The sequence below is a fragment of the Drosophila elegans genome, unplaced genomic scaffold (genome assembly GCF_018152505.1).
Source record: "Drosophila elegans isolate 14027-0461.03 unplaced genomic scaffold, ASM1815250v1 contig_814, whole genome shotgun sequence".
NCBI classification, from domain to species: Eukaryota; Metazoa; Arthropoda; class Insecta; order Diptera; family Drosophilidae; genus Drosophila; species Drosophila elegans.
The window spans coordinates 13,836,916-13,859,497 of record NW_024546167.1 but is presented as its reverse complement, the minus strand read 5'-3'; the positions used below and the strand labels follow the sequence as shown (position 1 = coordinate 13,859,497).

General features: G+C 43.7%; 7 protein-coding genes across 7 annotated transcripts; 5 read left to right on the top strand and 2 right to left on the bottom strand.

Annotated features, from left to right (window-relative positions):
* Nucleotides 1-445: 445 nt before the first annotated feature.
* On the top strand, nucleotides 446-1,071 carry LOC108138642 (ER membrane protein complex subunit 5). The gene is made up of 3 exons (XM_017260981.2): nucleotides 446-607; nucleotides 678-730; nucleotides 799-1,071. Exons 1-3 carry the CDS (start codon nucleotides 526-528, stop codon nucleotides 991-993), a joined length of 330 nt encoding a protein of 109 aa, XP_017116470.1. The 5' UTR covers nucleotides 446-525; the 3' UTR covers nucleotides 994-1,071.
* On the bottom strand, nucleotides 1,072-3,128 carry LOC108138641. Its single transcript, XM_017260979.2, has 3 exons — nucleotides 2,988-3,128; nucleotides 2,789-2,920; nucleotides 1,072-2,613 (listed from the first exon to the last, which is right to left on the bottom strand). Exons 1-3 carry the CDS (start codon nucleotides 3,046-3,048, stop codon nucleotides 1,136-1,138), a joined length of 1,671 nt encoding a protein of 556 aa, XP_017116468.1. The 5' UTR covers nucleotides 3,049-3,128; the 3' UTR covers nucleotides 1,072-1,135.
* Nucleotides 3,129-3,662: 534 nt separating this feature from the next.
* LOC108138694 (zonadhesin) lies at nucleotides 3,663-5,069 on the top strand. The gene has a single exon (XM_017261039.2). The coding sequence runs from the start codon at nucleotides 3,873-3,875 to the stop codon at nucleotides 4,881-4,883; it is 1,011 nt and encodes a 336-aa protein (XP_017116528.1). The 5' UTR covers nucleotides 3,663-3,872; the 3' UTR covers nucleotides 4,884-5,069.
* Nucleotides 5,070-5,771: 702 nt separating this feature from the next.
* Nucleotides 5,772-7,241, top strand: LOC121467886. The gene is made up of 2 exons (XM_041710578.1): nucleotides 5,772-5,873; nucleotides 6,804-7,241. The coding sequence occupies exons 1-2, from the start codon at nucleotides 5,772-5,774 to the stop codon at nucleotides 7,239-7,241; spliced, it is 540 nt and encodes a 179-aa protein (XP_041566512.1).
* A 592-nt stretch (nucleotides 7,242-7,833) lies between these two features.
* LOC108139040 (keratin-associated protein 10-1) lies at nucleotides 7,834-10,758 on the bottom strand. The gene is made up of 4 exons (XM_017261657.2): nucleotides 10,590-10,758; nucleotides 10,424-10,531; nucleotides 8,818-9,714; nucleotides 7,834-8,207 (listed from the first exon to the last, which is right to left on the bottom strand). Exons 1-4 carry the CDS (start codon nucleotides 10,663-10,665, stop codon nucleotides 8,002-8,004), a joined length of 1,287 nt encoding a protein of 428 aa, XP_017117146.1. The 5' UTR covers nucleotides 10,666-10,758; the 3' UTR covers nucleotides 7,834-8,001.
* Nucleotides 10,759-11,790: 1,032 nt separating this feature from the next.
* Nucleotides 11,791-16,591, top strand: LOC108139069 (probable multidrug resistance-associated protein lethal(2)03659). Its single transcript, XM_017261692.2, has 9 exons — nucleotides 11,791-12,118; nucleotides 12,173-12,258; nucleotides 12,320-12,625; nucleotides 12,679-12,887; nucleotides 12,944-14,526; nucleotides 14,585-15,090; nucleotides 15,154-15,419; nucleotides 15,479-16,408; nucleotides 16,470-16,591. Exons 1-9 carry the CDS (start codon nucleotides 12,042-12,044, stop codon nucleotides 16,512-16,514), a joined length of 4,008 nt encoding a protein of 1,335 aa, XP_017117181.1. The 5' UTR covers nucleotides 11,791-12,041; the 3' UTR covers nucleotides 16,515-16,591.
* An 825-nt stretch (nucleotides 16,592-17,416) lies between these two features.
* LOC108138888 (probable multidrug resistance-associated protein lethal(2)03659) lies at nucleotides 17,417-22,572 on the top strand. Its single transcript, XM_017261420.2, has 7 exons — nucleotides 17,417-17,811; nucleotides 18,020-18,274; nucleotides 18,335-18,488; nucleotides 18,639-20,437; nucleotides 20,500-21,709; nucleotides 21,771-22,187; nucleotides 22,252-22,572. The coding sequence occupies exons 1-7, from the start codon at nucleotides 17,744-17,746 to the stop codon at nucleotides 22,270-22,272; spliced, it is 3,924 nt and encodes a 1,307-aa protein (XP_017116909.1). The 5' UTR covers nucleotides 17,417-17,743; the 3' UTR covers nucleotides 22,273-22,572.
* The last annotated feature ends 10 nt before the right edge of the window (nucleotides 22,573-22,582 follow it).

Here is a 22,582-nt window from a genome sequence, read left to right as displayed (position 1 = left end):
TAGTGTGTGAGTGGCAAGGCATAAATACCAATATCATGTAAAACTGCAACCGATAGTTGACAGATGAAAATATCGTGTAGATTACATTTGTTACATGTAAAATACATTTGAATACCAAGGAGTATGCCGGTAATGTGTAATTTTAAAATAACCGAAGAATGGAATAAAATTATTATTTTAAAAAGGCATTTATTACATTCGAAGTAAAAAAAAAGGATTAATTTCTTAATTTCTCTTCGTAATTTCTCTTGCAATTTATATAAATAAATTTTGCAAAATAAATAAATTTTATACTGATATAAGTAGTAAATTAAACTCGTAAAAACCTTTTTTCCCAAAATGGTTGCAACCTTTTTATATATATTTTTAAGTTTTCTAAAAAAAATATCGATTACCAATGCAAAAAAAAACATTCAACTATCGAATAAAGTTCCACCGCTAAGTGTGCCCGCATTTGCAAATTAGCAAAAATTTTATAGAAAATAGTTCCGCCTGCCACTGTTATTTGTAATTGTTCAATAAAAAATGGGTAGTAAATTTTTCAATAAGCTTTTACTGATTGCCGGATTCGCCAGCTTGGCTCACGCTGCATTTTCGGCTGCCCACCGTGAGTATTTAACTCTAATTTGGTAACTAAACTTTGGACCGCTAATAAAGGTGACAAATTTATTCCACAGATCGCACTTATTTGAGGCTGACTGAGCAGGAATGGACTAGCCTTCCCTTGGATGTGAGTTCTAACTAGTTTAGGGTGTTACTAAGCTTAACTAACGCAAGGTTTCCCATGACAATTCTTAGATTATCCTGCAGACCGTTATCAGCTTGGTGATTGTGATCTACAACATCATCGAGGTGGTGGGCAACTTCAAGGAAATCCGCGCCACCGTTGACATGCAGCAGAAAACGTGGGACACCTTGGGCAACTTTCCCTCGTTCTACTCCTTCAATCACCGCGGTCGTGCCTTGAATCCCGGCTATACGCCCCCGGAATAAGAGGCAATCCTTTTCAGTTCTGCTTTTCCTTTATTTATAGTCTCCGCAAGTTACAAGATAAATAACGCTAAAGAACAACCACTTGGATATCATTGGAGGATTGTAATGAATCTTGTGACAAGTATTCATGTTTCTTGTAGCCTCAGAAAGTTAACATATAAATAACGCTTAGGATCAACCAAAACCCGCAACCCACTTTCGAGTCTTTAAAGGAGTTTGCTGAACTTCTGGCCTGTAGCAATGCCATTGCTTTGGCCTCTAGCTCATATGTTGCTCTCAACTCCTTTCCAGGACTATTATTGCAGGCTTGACTGTGACAGATGCGGCAACTATCATGGTGGTTGCTCCTCAAAAGGCATTCATAGTACAGCTCCGGATTGGAACGACATCCTCTTACAATTTGCTGGCTGTGGGTGTCGAAGTACTCCAAACAGGCCAATTTTTGATTATCTGGTTCGTTGGCTGGAACAGGACAAGGTAGAGCAGTTTGTCCCCTGGGGATCTCCTCACATTCCTGCACTCCTTTACACTGGTGGCACCAGAGACGCTCGTCCGGAAAGGCTCCTTTGTTGCAGAAGCTTCCTTGGCAGGAACGGCAGTTGGCCGCATTTTCTGAATTGCAGTTGAAGTTCGCTTTTTCACAACCCCTCGAAGTCGTACCGTTTCTATAGGAAACAACAAGACAAGATGTTCCTGGCTCAACACATTCCTCGATGTATATTTCCCCTGGCCTCTCCCAATTTGCACAGCCTGCTCCCGCTTGACCCGTGCTGCATTGGTAGCAGCGTGTGAAATCCTTACGATTACAGCCATCTTCTTCATCGCATTCGTAGCAGTTGAGGATTCCTGGGTTTGTTGGTGCTGCACCACATCCTCTTTGGATACTCCAGTTGGAGTACTCACAGGTGAAGCAGGAGGAAGCCTCAGCGGAGCCGCAAGTGCTGTTACTTATAGCGGTCACATTCGTCCTGCAAAGTTCCTGATCCACAGAGTTACAGGTCAAACACTTCTGCCGAGTAATGCAGCCGGCATTGCAATTGTCTCCAGCTCTACACTTCTCCAGTTCCTCCTCATAGGGTACTAGATCTGCAGGCATTATCGTAGAGCAGCCTCTAACCACGCGACTTAGTTTCCGAAAGCTAAAGCAGTACTTATCCTCCGGTTCACCCAACAGAACCTGCTGCTGACACTCCTCGTACAGGCTCACATTACACCTGGCCGTGTTCACCTGGAAGAGATCCATCTTACAGCCCCTGCCGTCTGCAGAATCGCACTTGGCGCAGGTTTGTATCCAAGCTCCCTGATCCTCATTGCAGCCATTGATTTCACACAGTTTGGCGGCACTGGACAGCGTGTGATTCTGCTCGGAGACACAACCCCTGTAAGCTTCGGTTGAACTTATAACATCCGTGTAGCACTGATCCTCTTCCAGATGATAGCGACAGGGTTTTGGTTTTGCCCCTGGAGCTGCCACGCAATCCTGTCCAGCGCAGTGATGGCACTTGAGCCGTCCAGGGGGATAGACACCGGCATTACACAAGTTCGAGGAGCAACTCTTTGAGTAAGTTGCTCCGGTGATTGGGGTTTCAGCTCCGCAGCCGCGATATGTGATGGTGTCCACTGAGTGAGGGGGGAAATTAGTTAGGGGATTGCGTATGGTTACCAAGAATTATAATTGTAGTTTTTTCGTAACTTATATAAAAATTCCTAATTTAAAAACTATTAAGGAAATGCAAAAATAATTCTTTGAAAATGCTGACTTGACATCAATTGAGAATTAATAGGAAATACTCACCAATGGACATGGCACACGTCAGCTCCGTCGGACAATCCAGGTAGGGAAGTACTCCCACCTCTCCAAGGGTCTGCGAACATTCAGGCAGGGCAATGGAATCGCAGTGATAGCAAACAATGGCAAAACTTTGTCCTATTATTAGAAACCCCTTCAAAGTTTAGCTACGCATTATTTCTGGGAGAAATGGCAATGGGCTCACCTGTTTGCAGGAGGATCAGGAGAAGGAGGAGTATATGGCGACTGAGCTTCAGTGCAAGCATTTTGACTGCTCATAAATAATGTAAACTAAAAAATTGCACCTTTGTATTCCCATTGAAATCTGAAATAATCTGTTTCTTACTTATCAGGCAGTATAACAAAGAGTTGATAAGGATAAGCTAGTAAAAAACCATTTGAAAAAAAGGGTTATCTTCAAATTAAATTGATGAGCATATATAAATTGTTTATAAATTTTTTTTCATTTGCATTTTACTACATAAATCTTTAAATATTTGATGATATAATAATTGAGGTATGGATTAATTTGGTTTCAGCCTTTTCAAACCACAATCACTCGACTTATTTCGAGCATATGCATAATGACCAAAAATGTCATAACCGAAATATGGTCTGTGCCTTGACCCCATTATCGGAGTGTCCCATCGGTTCCATCGAAAGGTTCACATCATCAATAATTCAGGGGCTCGCATTTGCTGCGGGATTGTCGGGAGTCGGCTCACAAACGTGGGTCAAGGGTCCCTCGACCACGGCCTTCCCCCTGAGATATCGATTTAATTTAGAGACCGGATAATTGCGTGACAATCAGCGGATTCAAGTACACATATCGTATGTCCGGGCGCTTTAATGACCACTGTTCTCAGTTGAGAGCTAAACAGCCACGGGACAGGTCGGGAATAGCAAACTCATCGGTGGCCAGAACAGTGCAAAACAAACATTGCTATTTGTCGAGCTCTTCAGAGCGGGGATAAAACGATAACAAAAGATACTGATCTGATAAGCCCATCCACTCTGCGGGTTCAGTGGCAGATTTATTTCCCCATCAAAGTCATAAGCTCTGCGAAGTTTCAACCGATCAGTTACCACAATGCGGATCAGACTGCTGGTTATCTGGATTTCCTTGACTGTCCTACTTCAGTGGAGCAGGGCCCAGGAAGAAGGTGAACTCTTGGACAAAAATGAAGACCAGCCAACGGCAATAAAAGAAAATGGTTTGGAAACGCCTGGGGAAAATCAGTCTTTTATGAGCACAACAAATGTGCCTGCTATTGACAAAGAGCCTGTCGAAGCGTCTATGGGTACAGAAGATATACCATCTGATGGCAGCCAAGTAGGAGAGATGGATCATCAGTCGGGAGAAACAAATGTGGGCGCAGAAAATCCTCCGGAAGGGACTACAATGGATCACAAATCGGAAGAAGATAAAACAGAGCCGGAAAAAGATACTAATACTAATAATTCTCCCCCACCAGAAAATCCTGAAACTGTTCAAGAAACAGAAACATCCGAGCACTCAGATCAATTGCCTACCGTAACTGAAGAACCATCTTCAGGTGTGCTTCCCGATGTGCCCACAAAACCATTAACTTTGCCAACGGAGGAGTCACATTCCGCAAACGAAACGGGAGGATCTCCCGATTACCAGGGTGATGGACCTGAAGGCCCCCAAGATGAGACCACACCTTCAACCACAATTGGAACCACTTTAAAACCAGCATCGCCCCCACTTCCCGACCCATTGAGATGCTACTCCTGCACGTTCTGCAATAAGATAACAACATCAGAACCCAAGTCATACTGCCCTCCGATTCCGGGAACAAGAAATGGATGCCGTACCATGCTCGTTCTAGATCCCAATCTCATTCCGGGTAAAAATAGTTACATAAACCGAGGCTGCATATCCGAATTGGGAAATTCGTTTTCTTCTTACTGCGATAAAAATAAGGAACTCTGTCCCACGTGCTACGAAAACGATTGCAATGTTCATAATATGACTCAATTCGAAAACACTTTGCCGGCTTCTGGTGCTGCCGCCCATCATCTGGTGGCCCCTTTTCTAATCTTTAGCATCTATTTATTCAGTTGGGCAGGTGCTTGAATGCAAAAATCACAATCACAAAAGCGCAACTCTGAGTCACAACAATTAATAAGTTCATAAAGCTTGGCGCACTTAAAAATCGATAAGTATGACTAATAATTAACATCGCAGATTAGATCGGCGGTCTGTCTAGATAATTTGGATTTATCTATAAAATACATAAGTATAATAATATCAAATGGTTTGTTTTATGATTACTTATCGCTTTGTAACTTTAAAATTTATAATAGCATTCGCGTTTAAAATTAAAAAAAAATAATGCAAGTTTTGTAAATATATTAAAATAATATAATAAAATATCCAAAAATTATTCTAAGCTTCAAAGAACTTTTAATGAAAATGTGGTTGAAACTTACAGTAATTTGCCAATAGCTCCACAAAACCAATTATTAAGCAATCTTTTAATGGTGCAGGGAGATCCATTAAAATTCCCTCGAGCTTCAGAACCCATTTTATTGAAAGCACATAAACAGCGTGACAATCACTGAATTGGAGTTAACAAGACCTCTAAGGTTTTAAGCACTGCTCTTAGTTGCTAGCAAATTGGAAAGGAAAACGGAAGGAGAAAAAGGCGTTTTACAATTTAGAATAAACCGCTATTGACAAATAAAAATGTTGGTGCTTCTTAGATACATTATTTTAATAACATTACTGCGGATGCTTGAAGCGCAGGATAATAACCAGAAGGAGGCATTTAATGTCACTAGTGATCAAAGCACCATATCACTGAAGAACTCAACCCATTGGCCTGAAATTGATAGCCAGGAGCACGATACTGGGAAAGATTTAATAACCACCGAAGAACCAGCCACCACAACCATGTTTCCGCCTATACGATGTTTTAGTTGCGCATATTGTGATGTAAATGAAGGGAAGACTTTAAGTGACATGGGTAAACAGATGTGCCCCATAAAACCGGGTGTACTGCATGGCTGCATATCTATTTTTCTAAAGGTTCGCAACACCGCTGGAGGTCGTGAAGGCTTTATGGTGAGGGGTTGCATTGCCGATTTAGAAGACGGAATGGTCGCGTACTGTAAGTTAAATGTGAAACTTTGCCACAAGTGTGTCGATGCTGATTGCAATGTTGTGGACATAACCAAGGATGGGTTGGTGACAGGAGGAGAAGCTCGAACAGTTGCCTCAATGCATCTAGTTATCATTGGTTTGGTCGGTTTGCTTTCAAGGTGGCCATAAATGGTTGAAAAATCAACTTCTAAAACATATACTTAATGGACAAATGCTTGAAAATGGCGCAGAACTTATTTTAGTCTCTTTAATACATGGGTCTATTTATATTGAACTGTTTGTTTATAAATAGTTATCGCTTTGGAACTTAAAATTGCATAATGTATCTATATCATTCAACGAACTTTTCTACAAAAACTGCTACTGGTGGCAGCATTTTAAAAATATTTATAATGGATTAAACTGATATATATTATGTTAGACCATATAACTTGTACTTACATTTCCATGATTAATCAGCATTAATTATTCAGCACCTCTAACAGTGCGGGGATATGGGATCGACCTTTAATCGTGTTTAGCAATCCCTTGAGTTTTAGATAAAAACATGTTTTGAAAGCAATTTAATGGCGTGACATTAACTGGGGTTTTTATAAACAGTTTTATGAACACTGCTTTCAGTTGTAAGCAACACTACAAGAAAATCGGAAACTATAAAAATTGTTGTGGACAAACCTTGCTCAACAAGCAAAGAGACAATATATCCTTGAAATATTCGTGAGAATGGGACATCTACTAAGATATTTTATTCTAGTTGCTTTGCTGCCGTTGTTCGAAGCCCAGGATAAAAACCACGAGGAGACATTTAATGTGTCAAATATTGAAAACAATATTATCACCAGTGGAGAATCTCTTATAACCTCAACATCTTGGCCCGCAATTGATAACCAGAAACATGAAGACAACGTCATTTTAATAACAACCGAAGAACCGGTCGAACAAACGCTATCACCGCTTTTAAGATGCTTAAGCTGTAAATTTTGTGCCCCATATGAGGGTAAATCTTTAAATGAAAAAGGGAAAAAGTGGTGTCCCCTACAACTGGGTGTACTAAATGGATGTATCTCTATTTACTACAATTTTTCCAGCAATGCTGGGGGCCCAGAAGGGTATATCAATAGGAGCTGTTTTTCCGACTTAAACGAGAGCGATCTTGAATATTGTAAGAAAAATGAGAAAGTGTGCCACAAGTGTTACACAGCTGATTGCAATAACATAGACATCACCAGTAATGGCTTTGAAACTGATGGAGGAGAAGGAGCTCGAATGATGGTCTCAAAGTTCCTAATGATCGCTAGTTCGATCGGCTGTCTTTTAATCAGTGTGTAAACGGGAAAATAGCCAACAAGGAATATAAAGAACACATAAACATTATATGAAAGTTATTAAACAGCACAAGATTAATTAAATTATTATATATGCTTTCACTTCGAAATGCTTAGCTGAAGAACATTTTATCAAGCTTAAACCTTTATTATAATTATCAATAAATCACACTAAATTTTGGTTGTAAAAATTAATAAAAAATCAAATAAAAAATAAAAATTAAAACAATAGTTTTCTATGATTTAATCGGGCTCAATCTTGTGCTCGTAAAAAATAAGCAAAGAATACCTTTAAATTATTTGATCATTGCTTGACTAACATTTAAATTTAAAAGAGCTTATTAGAAAGCAAATCCAAATCTTTTGTAAAGAATTCAAATTTTGTGACAACCTACATATATGCATTTTTTATAGACCAAACAATGCGCATTATTATTAATGGTTAGATTGATAAGCTGTTATCATTATCTGATAAGTTTTTTTTGCCATTTTGATAAGCACTAACTGTTTTAACCATTCTTTTACTTGCCAACCCCACTTATGAAGGTATTCAGCTTTCTTAATAATTCCCGAACTCAAAGAAGTCTCAAAACCAATTGTATTTACAGATGTTTTATTTGGGACTATTAAAGTATTCCTAATTAGCTTTCGCTATTGTAATTATGTTTTCTTCTGTCTGCTGCGCTACAATAGTCAGCATGAGTCATAGACCCAGCGACCTGATAACATGGATAGATTAGTCAACTATCTCTGAGGTTCCAGGCTTACAGGGCACTGCGAAGGGCGAGCAAAAGGGCCATCACCAGACCGACCACGCCCACCTGGCTGAGGGAGGAGGCTCCATTGAGTTTATTATCGTTGCACAAGGACGTCTTGCACGTCTTGCACTGATAAGGCTCTATTGCGGCATTGCACTGGTACTGCATCAAAGGGCTAGCGGAGCTGAAACAGTCTCGCACCGCAAGGCCATCTGCAAAAAAAAAAATGGTTGGAAATCTATTAGACTTATTCAAAAATAAAATCTTCTGTAAAAAGTCAATATACAGATAACAAGAAAATAATCTTTAATTGTTTGTCCCGTACGAGTTACTCGAATTGAACAAATGTTCAAAGATATTTGCCTCCGCCAGATGGCGTTAGCAGCTTTCGCATGCAGTCCAAAGCGTCATCTATTGTAAAAAACATACATATACCTTAGTTTCTAGGTAAATCTTTTAATCTTGTTCGGTTTGGAAAGTTGGACTGATGATAGTCCAGAGTAATTACCAGAGTAATTAATTCAGAGATTCGCGGTTTTAGAATTGCATTTTCTAATAAACTTGCGCTGCATATCGTGAAATAACCAGAATCTGTCGTAGATTTTGACCTTCATACAGACATAGAGAAAGACAGACGGACATGACTAGATTGACTTGGCTAGTGATTCTGATCAAGAATATTTCTTTCTACATACTGTGCAACAAATACAATTTTCGCTTTTTCTCTAAAAGTATCGTGTCTTATCTTATCTTTTTTGATAAATGAATTGAGCATAAATGCAATGTCGTTAGAAATTCAGGTTAGATATGTGAACATCTTACTCCAGACTCCATTGAAGCAGACTTCGCTGGGGCAGTCGACGACGGAATCCTTGGCAGGAGCAATTGCATCCCAGCAGCCATTTATCTCGTTGGAGATGCAGGCGATGCACTTGAAAGCTTCGGCGGCCACATTGCAACCACTTGTAGGGCAGGAGGTGCACGAATTGGCCGCAGTGCACTCCGTTTCCAAGCTGTTCAGGCATCCTCGCTTGACTGTGGAGCCCGTTGTCATTGTGTAGCAGCCGATGGTCTGGTTGTAGAGGGCCTGGCTGCAGGGTGTCGCCTTGGTCGCATCCTGTGTCTCCGCACAGGAGTCGCACACCATACAGGAGCCGGCATCCCTTTGGTACGTCAGAGTGTTGCACAGGCCGGAATCGCAGATGAGGCAACTGGGATCGGTGCTATCAGCCGCACACTTGATTTCCGTGGTAGCCGAAGTGCAGCCGCGGGTCATGTTGGTCGCCGAAGTTCCGGTTGTGAAGCACTTGGCATCGGTTTGGCTACATCCAATGATCATCGAGGGCGCAACTGCGTCGCATCCGGTTCCGGTGCAATTATAGCACTGCTGCCGGGTACTGGGGAAAAGTCCTGCATTGCACAGCGCCGTCTGGCAGGAGGAGCACGTGGTGGCCGCCTCTCCAGCGGCACAAGCGGTGCCACACTGGCGGCTCACCGAACTGTTGCCATCATTCACCCGGTTAACACAAAATTGGCCGTCGGAGCACACCGCATTGTATTTCACATCCGTCACGTTGGTCTGAGCACACTCCGCCTCGCCGAGGCACTGCTGGCACAACAGGTTCTTGTTGCACTTGTCCGTGTTGCAAGACGAGCAACTGGGTCCGCTGCAGGCTTGCTGATTGTCCAAGCAGCCACGCGTTAAGTTGCCCTTACCATCTGCAAAGGACATAGTCATTAATTATTATTATTATTTTGTGCTATCTAAATTCAAGACAAAATTATTTTTATCTATATAAGAAAGGAACCGGGAAACCATATAAAATGTAGATATTTGTCATTATTTAACAAATTTTCTATTTTTTATTTTGTTATTTCAAATAATTCCAACTATTGCGGTGCAGAAATGCCATATGTATTTATATTAACATTTATACAAAACCAAACGTATCAAAAGTGTGATATAATAAAAGAACAAGCTTTTAAATGAAATAAGTTAGGTATGAAAATTATATTCAAGCGAACAGTGAAATACACATTTTAAGCCCCCAAGATTTACTCTTTCAGTTGTGAAAAGACCCGCCTAAAAAGTTCATATCACTTATCGTAACCCAGTTTTTCATAATCCAATAAAACGAAATACATAAACAGATTAAGTCAACATTCAGGCCATAGCCAAGGGAAGAAGTATATCACAAGCCAACTGGTGGAATACTTGAATGAATCACCAGAACATAAATATTTGTACCGTTCAAAATTAATAAGTTAGTATTGAAATTCCGTGGAAAATAAGGATCAGTGTTATCAATAACAGAGATAATCGCTTATCGCTTGTAGCTGCCCATTTTGGTAATGGAGTCCACTGCCTGCATTTCCTACCTTTGTCTAAGAACATAAAATAGTCGGGCATGAGTCATGCAAAACTCACCTGTGGAGGTATAGCAATCACCCGTGCATTCTACAGTAGTGATTTCCGCGGCAGTTGGGTTCAGTAGACAAATTGCATCAGCTGCCGTTGAGGTGCAGCTCAGGCACACTGCGTTAAATGGAGAGGAAAATTAGGTGGAAAACTTGTGGGGAAATTGCCAGTTTACATTTAGCCAAAGTGCTGTCCAGCTGGCCAAGAACGAGTGCTGTTATCAGAACGACACATAGGTTATATCCTCTCATGGCTCTCGCTTTTTACTTGAGTTTCTTAATCCAAAACTTCTGACTGCTTGTATCGACCGCCGTGGGCTAACTGACTTCTTTATCGTCTGGCAATACTCTTTTTTACCCTCATTTCCCATTCACCTAATCAATTTCACTTGCAAACGGACCAAGCTCTTCGTTTGCAATGCTTATCTATATTATATATTCTCTTTTTGCTGATAACTTCAATACGCTGGTGTGCTATTAAGTGTACACAGGTGTGCTATCGCATCTATACATGCAATGGTACTTGCTTACCATAACCGTACTAAGTTGTCATTTGCTATAGTTTCGAGCTTTTTGGTATGATGTTTTAGGCTACGTTAAGGTTAACCCTTTGCTGAATAAGTTAAAATCTTTGTTAAACATAAATATTAAGCTTAGTAAAACTCCACTCATTTTTTTTTAAATACAGATTTTTGTTATCTCAAATATACTTTTCTTCTATTTTAGCTTGTCCCTTTTCGAACCCCATTAGATTTATTTTTAGGGTTTTTAAAATGTTTCTTGGGTAGCAAAGAGCTTTTAGGTGGTGTGGGAATCGACTAAACTGTTAAAAAAATGTTAGTAACGATCTGTAAAGTAATTATTGAAAACAAATGATATTTTTTTTGAGCTACTTTAATCAATAATAAATTAAGTATAATTAAGTATTACAAAAAGAAAGGAAACAAATTCGGCCAGTCAATGTTAATATACCCTTTTACTTATAATTAAAACAAAATGTTTTGTTAAACCTCTGTATATTAGTTATTACCTTTGATTTTCTTAGCATTTCTGTATTTTAAAGGCCATAGATGGTAATGGTGCAGTGGGGAATTATTTAAAAATAGGATTACTTTTATGATTCTCTGATTCTCTAGCATCTCTTTATATTTTTGTTAACTTATCTATTTAATTTTAAGAGGGATTTAAGTCGATTAAGCCCAAACGCAGTCCCGATGATAAAATGTTTTTTGTTAAATTAGTAAAAGGTAGAAGTTTTCATGGAAACCATCATCTTAGAACTATAAAATACCTCTTATCTCACTGTTGATATACGAATTTGGCTTTATGAGCCGGTATTCTTAACTTCGCAAGTCAGTTTCTTTCAGACCATTTCGGAGCGCGGACGGATTTTGGTTTGGATTACATATTTTAACAATTTTTGTCGCCGGTTGTCGTTTCTAAAATTTTTTTTTAGTTATCTCGTACTCTTGTATTATTTGAATAAAGCTTTAAGTTAAGTGTAATTAAGTATTTGCGATCAAATACACATGATTAGATAAACCGCCTACACAAAGTTAGAAAGGCCGGATTATGATTTCAATGTAGCACACTCTATTGATTTCGTTAGAAATTCGCTGGCGTGAAAAATGCAGTCGCTAAAGACTGAAGATCTGCCGGAGAATCCTCGAGAGCGAGCGAACATTATTTCGGCACTATGTTTCTGGTAAGTAAGTGCATTTATTAAATAAACATACTAAAGCTGTTTAGTTTAACTTAGGTATACCATGCCCACTTTTATCAAAGGGCGAAAGGAAACATTGGGTACGAAAGACCTTTTTAGGGCCTTGAAGGAGCACAAATCGGGTATAAATTTGTAAATCTCTTCGATTTTGGTATAACTTTCGAATGAAAATTCCCATTTCAGATGCTCTTGGCAACAAAATATGCAGTTCGTGGGCTTTAGAACTCGAGAGTCACAAGGAGAACGCCAGTTTGCTGAGGGCTCTTCTGCGGGTATTCGGCAGGTACTTTTGCTTCCTTGGCCTTCTTCTGTTCATCGTGCAGTTCATACTTACGCTGCAACCCATATTTCTGGCGAAGCTCATCTCGCACTACTCCAACGGTTTGGATTCCATCGGGACGGCATATGCCTATGCGGCTGGAGTGATTTTGTGCTCGGCCCTCGGCGTAATCCTTCTACATCCCTACTCATTTGCCATCACTCATCTGGGTATGTGTGTTATTCATTTGTCATCGCATCCTGGCTAAACAAGACGTCTGCAGGTCTCAAGATTCGAGTGGGTGTGAGCAGCATGGTCTACAGAAAAGCCCTACGTTTGAGTAAAACAACCCTGGGCGAAGTTACTGCCGGGCACATAATCAATTTGATTTCCAATGATCTTGGCCGCATGGACACCTTCATCCAATTCACCCACTTCCTTTGGTTGGCCCCACTGCAGACGCTGGTGGTGACCTACCTTATGTACCAAGAGGTGAGTTCTCCAAACTAATACTCCCCAAATAGCCAAAAATCATGTGTCCTTTGCAGATTGGAATCGCTGCCGTTTTGGGGGTGTCCGTCATGCTGCTCTTCATACCCCTGCAAATGTATCTGGGCAACAAGATATCGGCGCTGCGACTGAAGACCGCTCTGCGGACGGACAAGCGGATGCGGATGATGACCGAGCTCATCTCCGGCATACAGGTGATCAAAATGTATGCCTGGGAGCTGCCTTTCGAGCGGATGGTGGAATATGCACGCCAGAAGGAGATCAATACCATCCGGCATGTGGCCTACATAAAGAGCATTCTCCTGTCTTTCAACAATTTCCTCAGCCGCCTATCCGTTTTCCTCAGTTTGGTGGGCTTCGTTCTACTGGGCCACTTCCTCACGGCCGAGGCGGCTTTTCTAATCACCGCCTTCTACACGGTCCTGCGTCTCAACATGACCGCCTTCTTTCCATTGGGTATCACCCAAACGGCAGAGACCCTCGTTTCCATCAAGCGTATACAGAAGTTCTTGGAATCCGGGGAGACGGAAATCCCGGATAACAGGCTCGAAAATTCCAAGGCCGAAGAAGATCTCGATGAGGCTGAGGAGAAACTGTTGGGAACACCTCTTCCCGCCATTACTACTGATAAAAATCTTCATTCAAGTGCGCGTTTATCCATAACTGGACTCAAAGCCAAGTGGGATTCCAAATCACCCGATTATACACTGAATGGAGTCAGTCTGCGTGTCGAACCCGGCACTTTGCTGGCCATTGTGGGTCACACTGGCTCCGGAAAATCCAGCCTAATTCAAGCCATTCTGGGTGAGCTGCCAGCTGAGTCCGGTGAGATTAAGGTGAGTGGATCGCTGTCCTATGCCTCCCAGGATCCGTGGCTCTTCTCCGGCACCGTGCGCCAGAATATCCTCTTCGGCCAGCCCATGGATCGCCGTAGGTACCACTCGGTGGTGAGGAAATGCGCTCTGGAACGAGACTTTGAGCTACTCCCACTCAAGGACAAAACCATTGTGGGAGATCGTGGAGCATCCCTCTCGGGTGGCCAAAAGGCCAGGATCAGTTTGGCGAGGGCTGTCTACCGGGAGGCCTCCATCTACTTGCTGGACGATCCGCTGAGTGCGGTGGACTCCAATGTGGGCCGCCATCTCTTCGAACAGTGCATGCGCGATTATCTGCGCGACCGGATCGTCATCCTGGCCACCCATCAATTGCAGTTCCTGCAGCAAGCCGATCAAATAGTGATCATGGAAAAGGGCGTGGTGAGTGCTGTTGGCACCTATGATTCGCTCCACAAATCGGGAGTTGATTTTGGCAGCATACTGAGTGATTCAGAGCAGGATAATGACGAGGAGCCGGAGGAGGTTCGATCAAGAACCTCCAGTGTCACAGAGCAGCGGCGCAACAGTGTGAAATCCGTGCTGTCCATTGCGGAGTCCTGTCCAGGGGATGACCCAGAGAAAGAAATGATCAATCAGAAGCCACAAGAGACTGGACACAGCGGCTTCGGAGTGTACACTGATTACTTCAAGGCAGGAGGTGGATTCTTCGCCTTCGCCGTAATGATGAGTTTTTATTTGAGCTCTCAGGGCCTGGCCTCACTGGGAGATTACTTCGTGTCTTACTGGTAAGGATCCACTAGTTTATATAACGTATATATATACATTAAACTCTCTCTTTCTTAGGGTCTCCAAGAAACGCATTGAGGAAACGCAAGAAGATACCCTACGGAATAAAGAGGTGGATTCAAGTCTCCCGACTTGGTGGCAAAATCTGGGCAAATCTGAGATGCAGGACACCTATATGTTCATGCTGATTACAGTGCTGATCATTGTCGTGACCGTAAAAAGGTCCTTTCTGTTCTACAACTTGGCGATGAAGGCCTCGGTTCGATTACACAACTCCATGTTTCGAGGCATCTCTCGAGCTTCCATGTACTTTTTCAACATGAACTCCTCGGGTAGCATCCTCAATCGATTCTCCAAGGACATGGGAGTGGTGGATGAAACGCTGCCCACTGTGATGATGACCGTCATCCAGGACTTTCTTTCTCTGGCTGGCACTGTTCTTGTCATATCCATTGTCAATCCTTTGTTCCTACCACCCGCCCTTGCACTTGGATTTCTCTTCTATCATATGCGCACTTTCTATCTGCAAACTTCTCGGGCTGTTAAACGCTTGGAGGCCAGTAGTAAGTGATAAGTAATGGAATAGGCATTAACAAAACCCCCTTAAAACACCAACCTCTTCGCAGCTCGATCTCCAGTTTACTCGCACTTCGCTGCCTCTCTGACTGGTCTCTCCACCATCCGAGCCTTTGGAGCTCAGAGCATTTTGGAGGCGGAGTTCGATGGCTACCAAGATATGCACAGCTCTGCTGCCTACATGTTCATTAGCACTTCACGCGCCTTCGGCTACTGGATGGACATCTTCTGTATGCTCTACATAGCGATCGTTACCCTCGGCTTCTTCATCTTTCCACCGGCCAATGGCGGCGATGTGGGTCTGGCCATATCACAGGTAAAAAGCCCATAAAACGCAACTTTTGTAACATCCTTTACTTTTTCAATATCTGCCAGGCCATAGGCTTAATGGGCACAGTCCAGTGGGGCATACGTCAGTCGGCAGAGTTGGAGAACACAATGATTTCCGTGGAGCGGGTGGTTGAGTACGATGACATTGAGCCGGAGGGAACTCTAGAAGCCCCAGATGATACGAAGCCACCCAGTTCCTGGCCAGAGCACGGAAAAATAGTGTTCGATGAGCTGAACCTGCGCTATACGCCGGATCCGAAGTCGGAAAATGTGCTCAAGTCCCTTAGTTTCGTCATCCAGCCAAAGGAAAAGGTGGGCATCGTGGGACGCACTGGGGCGGGAAAGTCCTCGCTGATTAACGCCCTCTTTCGACTTTCCTACAACGATGGATCCATTCTCATCGACAAGAGGGACACAAGTGAGATGGGTCTGCACGACCTGCGCAGCAAGATCTCGATTATTCCCCAGGAACCCGTCCTTTTCTCCGGCACAATGCGACACAATCTGGATCCCTTCGACGAGTTCAGCGATGAAAAGTTGTGGCACTCCTTGGAGGAGGTAAAGATGAAGGATGTGGTGGCCAATTTGGCCACTGGGTTAGAGACCAAAGTCACCGAGGGTGGATCAAACTTCAGCGTGGGTCAGCGCCAGTTGGTATGCCTGGCTCGAGCCATTCTGCGGGAGAACAGAATCCTTGTGATGGACGAGGCCACGGCCAATGTGGATCCCCAAACGGATAGCCTCATCCAGGCCACCATTCGGAACAAGTTCAGGGAGTGCACTGTCCTCACCATCGCCCATCGATTGCACACCATCATGGACTCGGACAAAGTGATAGTTATGGACGCTGGCCGAGCTGTGGAGTTCGGGTCGCCCTATGAGCTACTGACCATGGCGGATTCCAAGGTGTTCCACGATATGGTCAAGCAGACGGGTCAGGCTACATATGACGACCTCCAAAAGATTGCTCAAAAGGTAAGGAGATATGCTTGTAAATTAACAAATATTTACCTACCATACTCAATATCTGTTTCAGGCCTTTGAAGATGCCCAGAATCAAAGTCGCAACCTTTTTCCTTAGGAACTCTTAAATACTTATAGTTAAAATTTCACCGTACAAATTCTATATCTACCTCTGAAATACAATTTTTTACCTTTAGTTATGCAGAGACTCTTTTAAATAAAACAAATCAATCTCAACTTATTTTACATCGTCTTCATTAAGGGCTTATGGAGCTATGGCAAATTTATTTCTTATTTATATCTTGTTATCTTAACCATTTAATTGTACTGTTATTGTTCTTATTGGTTTTTCAGGTTTCGGGTTTTATTTCAAAATGCTTGTGTTAGCGACAAGAGTAAACAATAATTAATATACATATTTAAAGTCTTATATGCTTTTAAGGTTTACAAATATTTGATAGACTTAACTTTCATTCAGAGAAACGGTTTACTTTCTTATCAAATCGCACCAAGAACGTGTGAAAGAAATATATATATAGCGCTATACATGTAAGTTTAACGAAGAAAATAGAAAACAAAATAAAGATAATAAATTAACCATATTATTTAGGATATTACCTAAAGTTAATTAGCAAATTAATGGTTATTTAATGGCAGCTAAATAAATTAACATATAAATTAATTGAAACAAATTACAAGGCCAGTTAACAACTATAGGTGCTCCCAATAAACATTTGTTAATAGATATGTATTTACGATTATTATGTTATTAAAGTGAATTAAAATTCCCAGATAGTATATTATCTAAACACTTATCACGAAGAACTTCACCCTTATCTGATGAAGGTCCACCCTAAAATTCTGAAGGGTGAAGTGACCATGTAAATAAATCTATGCACATACATACATATCTAGAACGGTGCTCTCCCACACACACACACACACACACACACACACACACACACATACACATACACAACTATTGCGTCAGCTGGTCGAACAGCTGATTCCGGGCATTTGATTTGGCTTCGAAGCGTTTTATTGCGCGACCATTGAACAGAATGATTGGAAAAGCGGGGCGTCGTGGACGGCTCAAGTGATTTGTGTTTATTGCGTATCTAGTGTACCGGAGTGGAAAGTTTTCCATTGCGAATTTGTGTTATCACGTGGCGAAATCCTTCTGCAGCATCTGTCGAGTTCAATTGGCAGACGTTGTTTACCTTCACAAATACACTGCAAATTTGTTGATGTGATGAAATACTCAGGCTGCCATTGAATCAAATCCCGCGTCTTAATGATTTATACAAGCTTGTGAAATTGCGAACCAATTAGCATACATACATAATCATGCAGGCCAATAAACTGCCACCCAATCCGCGCGAGTCGGCCGGTATTTTATCCTCGCTAATGTTCTGGTACGCAAAAGTCTCATCTTACCGCTAGGAATGTGTGTTATCACCACATATGTACATAGTGACGAACACTCGTACCTTTAAGTGTCAACTGCCGCTGAGAGGTGACATCCGAAGACAACCGTTATCGGATACCACATAGTGTTCGTAGCATAACTCCGAATCATCCGTGCTTGCGCGATTGATTTACATAATTCATCTCTTATTCCAGCTATGCCCTGCCCATTCTGTTCAAGGGTCGCCGGCAGACGCTCCAGCCCACGGATCTGTACAAAACACTGGACGAGCATGGAGCGGAGAGCCTGGGCGATGAGTTCTTTCGGGGATGGGAGGACGAGGTGGCCCGGTGCCGGCGGAAGGGCGATTGTCGCCGGGAGCCAAGTCTCCTGCGGGTCGTCGGACGCGTCTTTGGCTGGCAACTAATCCTCTCCGGCATTGCCATTGGCGCCTTGGAACTGGGAACCAGGTAAGAGTCTTGGTTTTTTTTATCAACCAATAAGTGACTTAACGATTCATTTTATTTCAGGGCCACGGTGCCGCTTCTTCTGGCCGGGCTCATATCGGAGTTCAGTGCCCATGGGAATGGTAATAGCTACCCCGCCCAGATCTATGCCGTACTCCTGATTGCCTGCGTCTTGGCCAGTGTTCTGCTAACTCACCCCTACATGATGGGCATGATGGTAAGAATCCTTGACCATAAAATCAATTAAATAATTAAATCAATTGAGTAGCTAAATAATTTGGAACGCATTATACTAAGTACTAAATAACTATTAGTTTTAATTTCAATTTTGTAGATATTTTTAATAAAATTTACCGAATCTTTCCAGCACTTGGCCATGAAGATGAGGGTGGCAGTGAGCAGCGCTATCTATCGAAAGGCCCTGCGCCTGAGCCGCTCCTCGCTGGGGGATACCACAATCGGTCAGGTGGTGAACCTGCTCTCCAACGATCTCAACCGCTTCGATCGATGCCTCATTCATTTCCATTTCCTATGGCTGGGTCCACTGGAGCTGCTAATCGCTGCGTACTTCCTGTACCAGCAGATCGGAGTGGCTTCCTTCTCCGGGATCAGCATCTTGATCCTCTACCTGCCACTACAAACCTACTTGAGCCGAGTTACCTCCAAGCTACGCATGCAGACAGCACTGCGTACGGACCAGCGGGTGCGAATGATGAACGAGATCATCTCGGGCATCCAGGTGATCAAGATGTACACATGGGAGCGTCCATTCGGCAAACTGATTGAGCAGATGCGGCGCTGCGAAATGAGCTCCATACGCAAGATGAATCTGTTGCGCGGCGTTTTGCTTTCCTTTGAGATTACCCTCGGACGCATAGCCATCTTTGTGAGTCTCCTGGGATTCGTCCTGATGGGCGGTGAATTGACGGCGGAAAGGGCCTTTTGCGTCACCGCCTTCTACAACATTCTGCGGCGCACGGTGAGCAAGTTCTTTCCCAGTGGAATGTCCCAGTTTGCCGAACTACTGGTCTCCATGCGTCGTATCACGAATTTTATGAAGCGCGAGGAGGCAAATATAATTGATGTGTCCGGCGAAACGGAAGAAAAACCCGCTGAGGAGCAACATTTGCTGGGAGAGAAGCAGCATAATGCCATGGGCAATGGCAAGGTGTCCGAGGTCCAAGTGAACATCAAAGGCTTAAGAGCACGCTGGAGCCAGGAACACCATGAGCCCGTGCTGGACAACATCAATATATCGCTGCAAGGTGGCAAACTGGTAGCTGTAATCGGACCTGTGGGCTCTGGCAAATCGAGCCTCGTTCAGGCAATCCTCGGAGAGTTGCCGCCTGAATGCGGCTCCATTGAAGTGCAGGGCAGGTTCTCGTATGCCTCACAAGAACCGTGGCTTTTCAATGCCTCTGTGCGTGACAACATCCTCTTTGGTTTGCCCATGGACAAGCAACGCTACCGAACCGTCCTCAAGAAGTGCGCCCTGGAACGCGATTTGGAGTTGCTGCAAGGGGATGGAACCATCGTGGGCGAGCGCGGAGCCTCCCTGTCCGGTGGCCAGAGAGCTAGGATCAGTTTGGCTCGAGCTGTGTACCGCAAGGCGGATGTCTACCTTCTGGACGATCCCCTCAGCGCAGTGGACACCCATGTGGGAAGGCATCTCTTCGACGAATGCATGCGCGGCTTCCTGGGTAAGAAGTTGGTGGTACTAGTCACCCACCAGCTGCAGTTCCTGGAGCATGCCGATCTCATTGTAATCATGGACAAGGGAAAGGTCACGGCCTGCGGCACCTACGAGGAGATGCTGAAGAGTGGACAGGACTTTGCCCAGCTTTTGGCTGAGAGCACTCAAAATGGCGGCGGAGATGATGTGGATGAGAAGTATCCGGCGTATTCCCGCCAGAGCAGCTCTCAGAGCACGGTCAGTGCCGGAGGAAGCTCCTCTTCGCTGGAGTCCATGGTGGAGAAGGAGAAGGAGATATCAAAGACAAGTCCAACGCCGGTGCAGGAGACCCGAAGCGGTGGTAAAATTGGCGTGGCCATGTATAAGAAGTACTTTGGCGCAGGCTGTGGCCTTGTGGTGTTCGCCTTGCTGGTGCTCCTGTGCACTGGCACGCAGCTACTGGCTTCTGGCGGGGATTACTTTCTGTCCTACTGGTGAGTGTTCGAATTACAAGGTACATTCTATTTTCTCAACAAATTAAATCCACTTTTTATAGGGTTAAGAACACATCGACTTCGTCATCGTTGGACATTTATTATTTCACAGCCATCAATGTGGGCCTGGTTATTTGCGCGCTGCTCAGGACCTTTCTGTTCTTCAACGTGACCATGCACTCCTCCACGGAGCTGCACAACTCCATGTTCCGTGGTGTGTCTCGCACGGCCTTGTACTTTTTCCACACGAATCCCTCCGGCCGAATCCTCAACCGTTTCGCCATGGACCTGGGTCAGGTGGATGAGGGGCTGCCCGCCATAATGCTGGATTGCATACAGGTCTTCCTCACCTTGACGGGCATCGTCTGCGTGCTGTGCCTGACCAACCCGTTGTACCTGATCAGTACCATCGCCATGGTACTGGCATTCTACTATTGGCGTGAGTTTTATCTGAGTACGTCGAGGGACGTGAAGCGCCTGGAGGCAGTGGCCCGCTCCCCGATGTATTCGCACTTTAGTGCCACTCTTAATGGACTTCCAACCATCCGGGCCATGGGCGCCCAAAGGACACTGATCAGAGAGTACGACAACTACCAGGATCTGCACAGCTGTGGCTACTACACATTCCTGTCCACCAGTCGGGCTTTCGGCTACTACTTGGACCTCTTCTGTGTGGCGTACGTGATATCGGTGATACTGAACAGCTTTTTCAACCCCCCACTAAACAATCCGGGCCATATAGGCCTGGCCATTACCCAGGCACTGGGAATGACGGGCATGGTTCAATGGGGAATGCGCCAGTCGGCCGAACTGGAGAACTCCATGACCTCGGTGGAGCGAGTGCTCGAGTACAAGGACCTGGAGGCTGAAGGAGATTTCACCTCGCCGGCGGACAAACAACCCCCTAAGAGTTGGCCAGAAGAGGGTGAAGTGATGACTAATAATCTGAGCCTGAGATACGTGCCAGATCCCAGAGCGGATTACGTGCTCAAGGGGCTGAACTTTACGATCAAGTCCAGGGAGAAAGTGGGCATCGTGGGACGTACTGGGGCGGGCAAGTCCTCTCTGATTAATGCCCTATTCCGACTCTCCTACAACGAAGGAGCAATAGTCATCGACAAACGGGACACAAGTGAGATGGGCCTGCATGATTTGCGCAGCAAGATTTCAATCATTCCACAGGAACCAGTGCTCTTCTCCGGCACCATGCGCTACAACTTGGATCCCTTCGAGCAATACCCCGATGAAAAGCTTTGGACGGCTTTGGAGGAGGTGAGATTAGATGATTCCCAAAATAAAATAGCATTTGCTTTACGACCAATCTCTTTTTTAGGTGCACCTCAAGGAGGAAATTTCAGGTCTGCCCAGGGGTCTGCAGAGCAGCATTTCCGAGGGTGGAACCAACTTCAGCGTGGGTCAGCGCCAGTTGGTCTGCTTGGCAAGGGCCATTCTTCGCGAGAACAGAATCCTTGTGATGGACGAGGCCACGGCCAATGTGGATCCCCAGACGGACGCGCTGATTCAGGCCACCATTCGGAACAAGTTCAGGGACTGCACAGTGCTGACCATTGCTCATCGTTTGAACACCATCATGGACTCGGACAAGGTGCTAGTGTTGGATGCAGGTCAAATAGTCGAATTCGGGTCTCCCTATGAGCTCCTAACAGAGTCAGAGAGCAAAGTGTTCCATGGAATGGTTATGCAGACGGGAAAGGCCAGCTTCGATCATCTCCTGCAGGTTGCCCAGAATGTGAGTATTCAAAACAATACAAATATTTGTTTAAATATTTTAACGTTATTTGCTTTTGTTGCAGGCCAAGGAAAACCATATTTGAAGCTGAAAGCTCACAATCTAGAGTGTAAGACTACATATAAATTATAGGGCTCAATTGTAAATTGATATGAAAAGTTCTTAAGACAATATTACCTGCTTAAAAAACAATTTGTACTTAAACAGTCAAAAGAAGACAATAAATAAAAATAAATAGAATTTTAATAATCGAACAAAATTAAAAAAATTTTAAAAGACCCATGTTTATGAACAAAAATGTAAAACTTCGTGAAACAATCTAATAGCATGAGTTATCCTTTAAAGTTCCTCTTAAACGTTGCAAAAATTGCTCCCAATATTATTGTTCTCAGTGA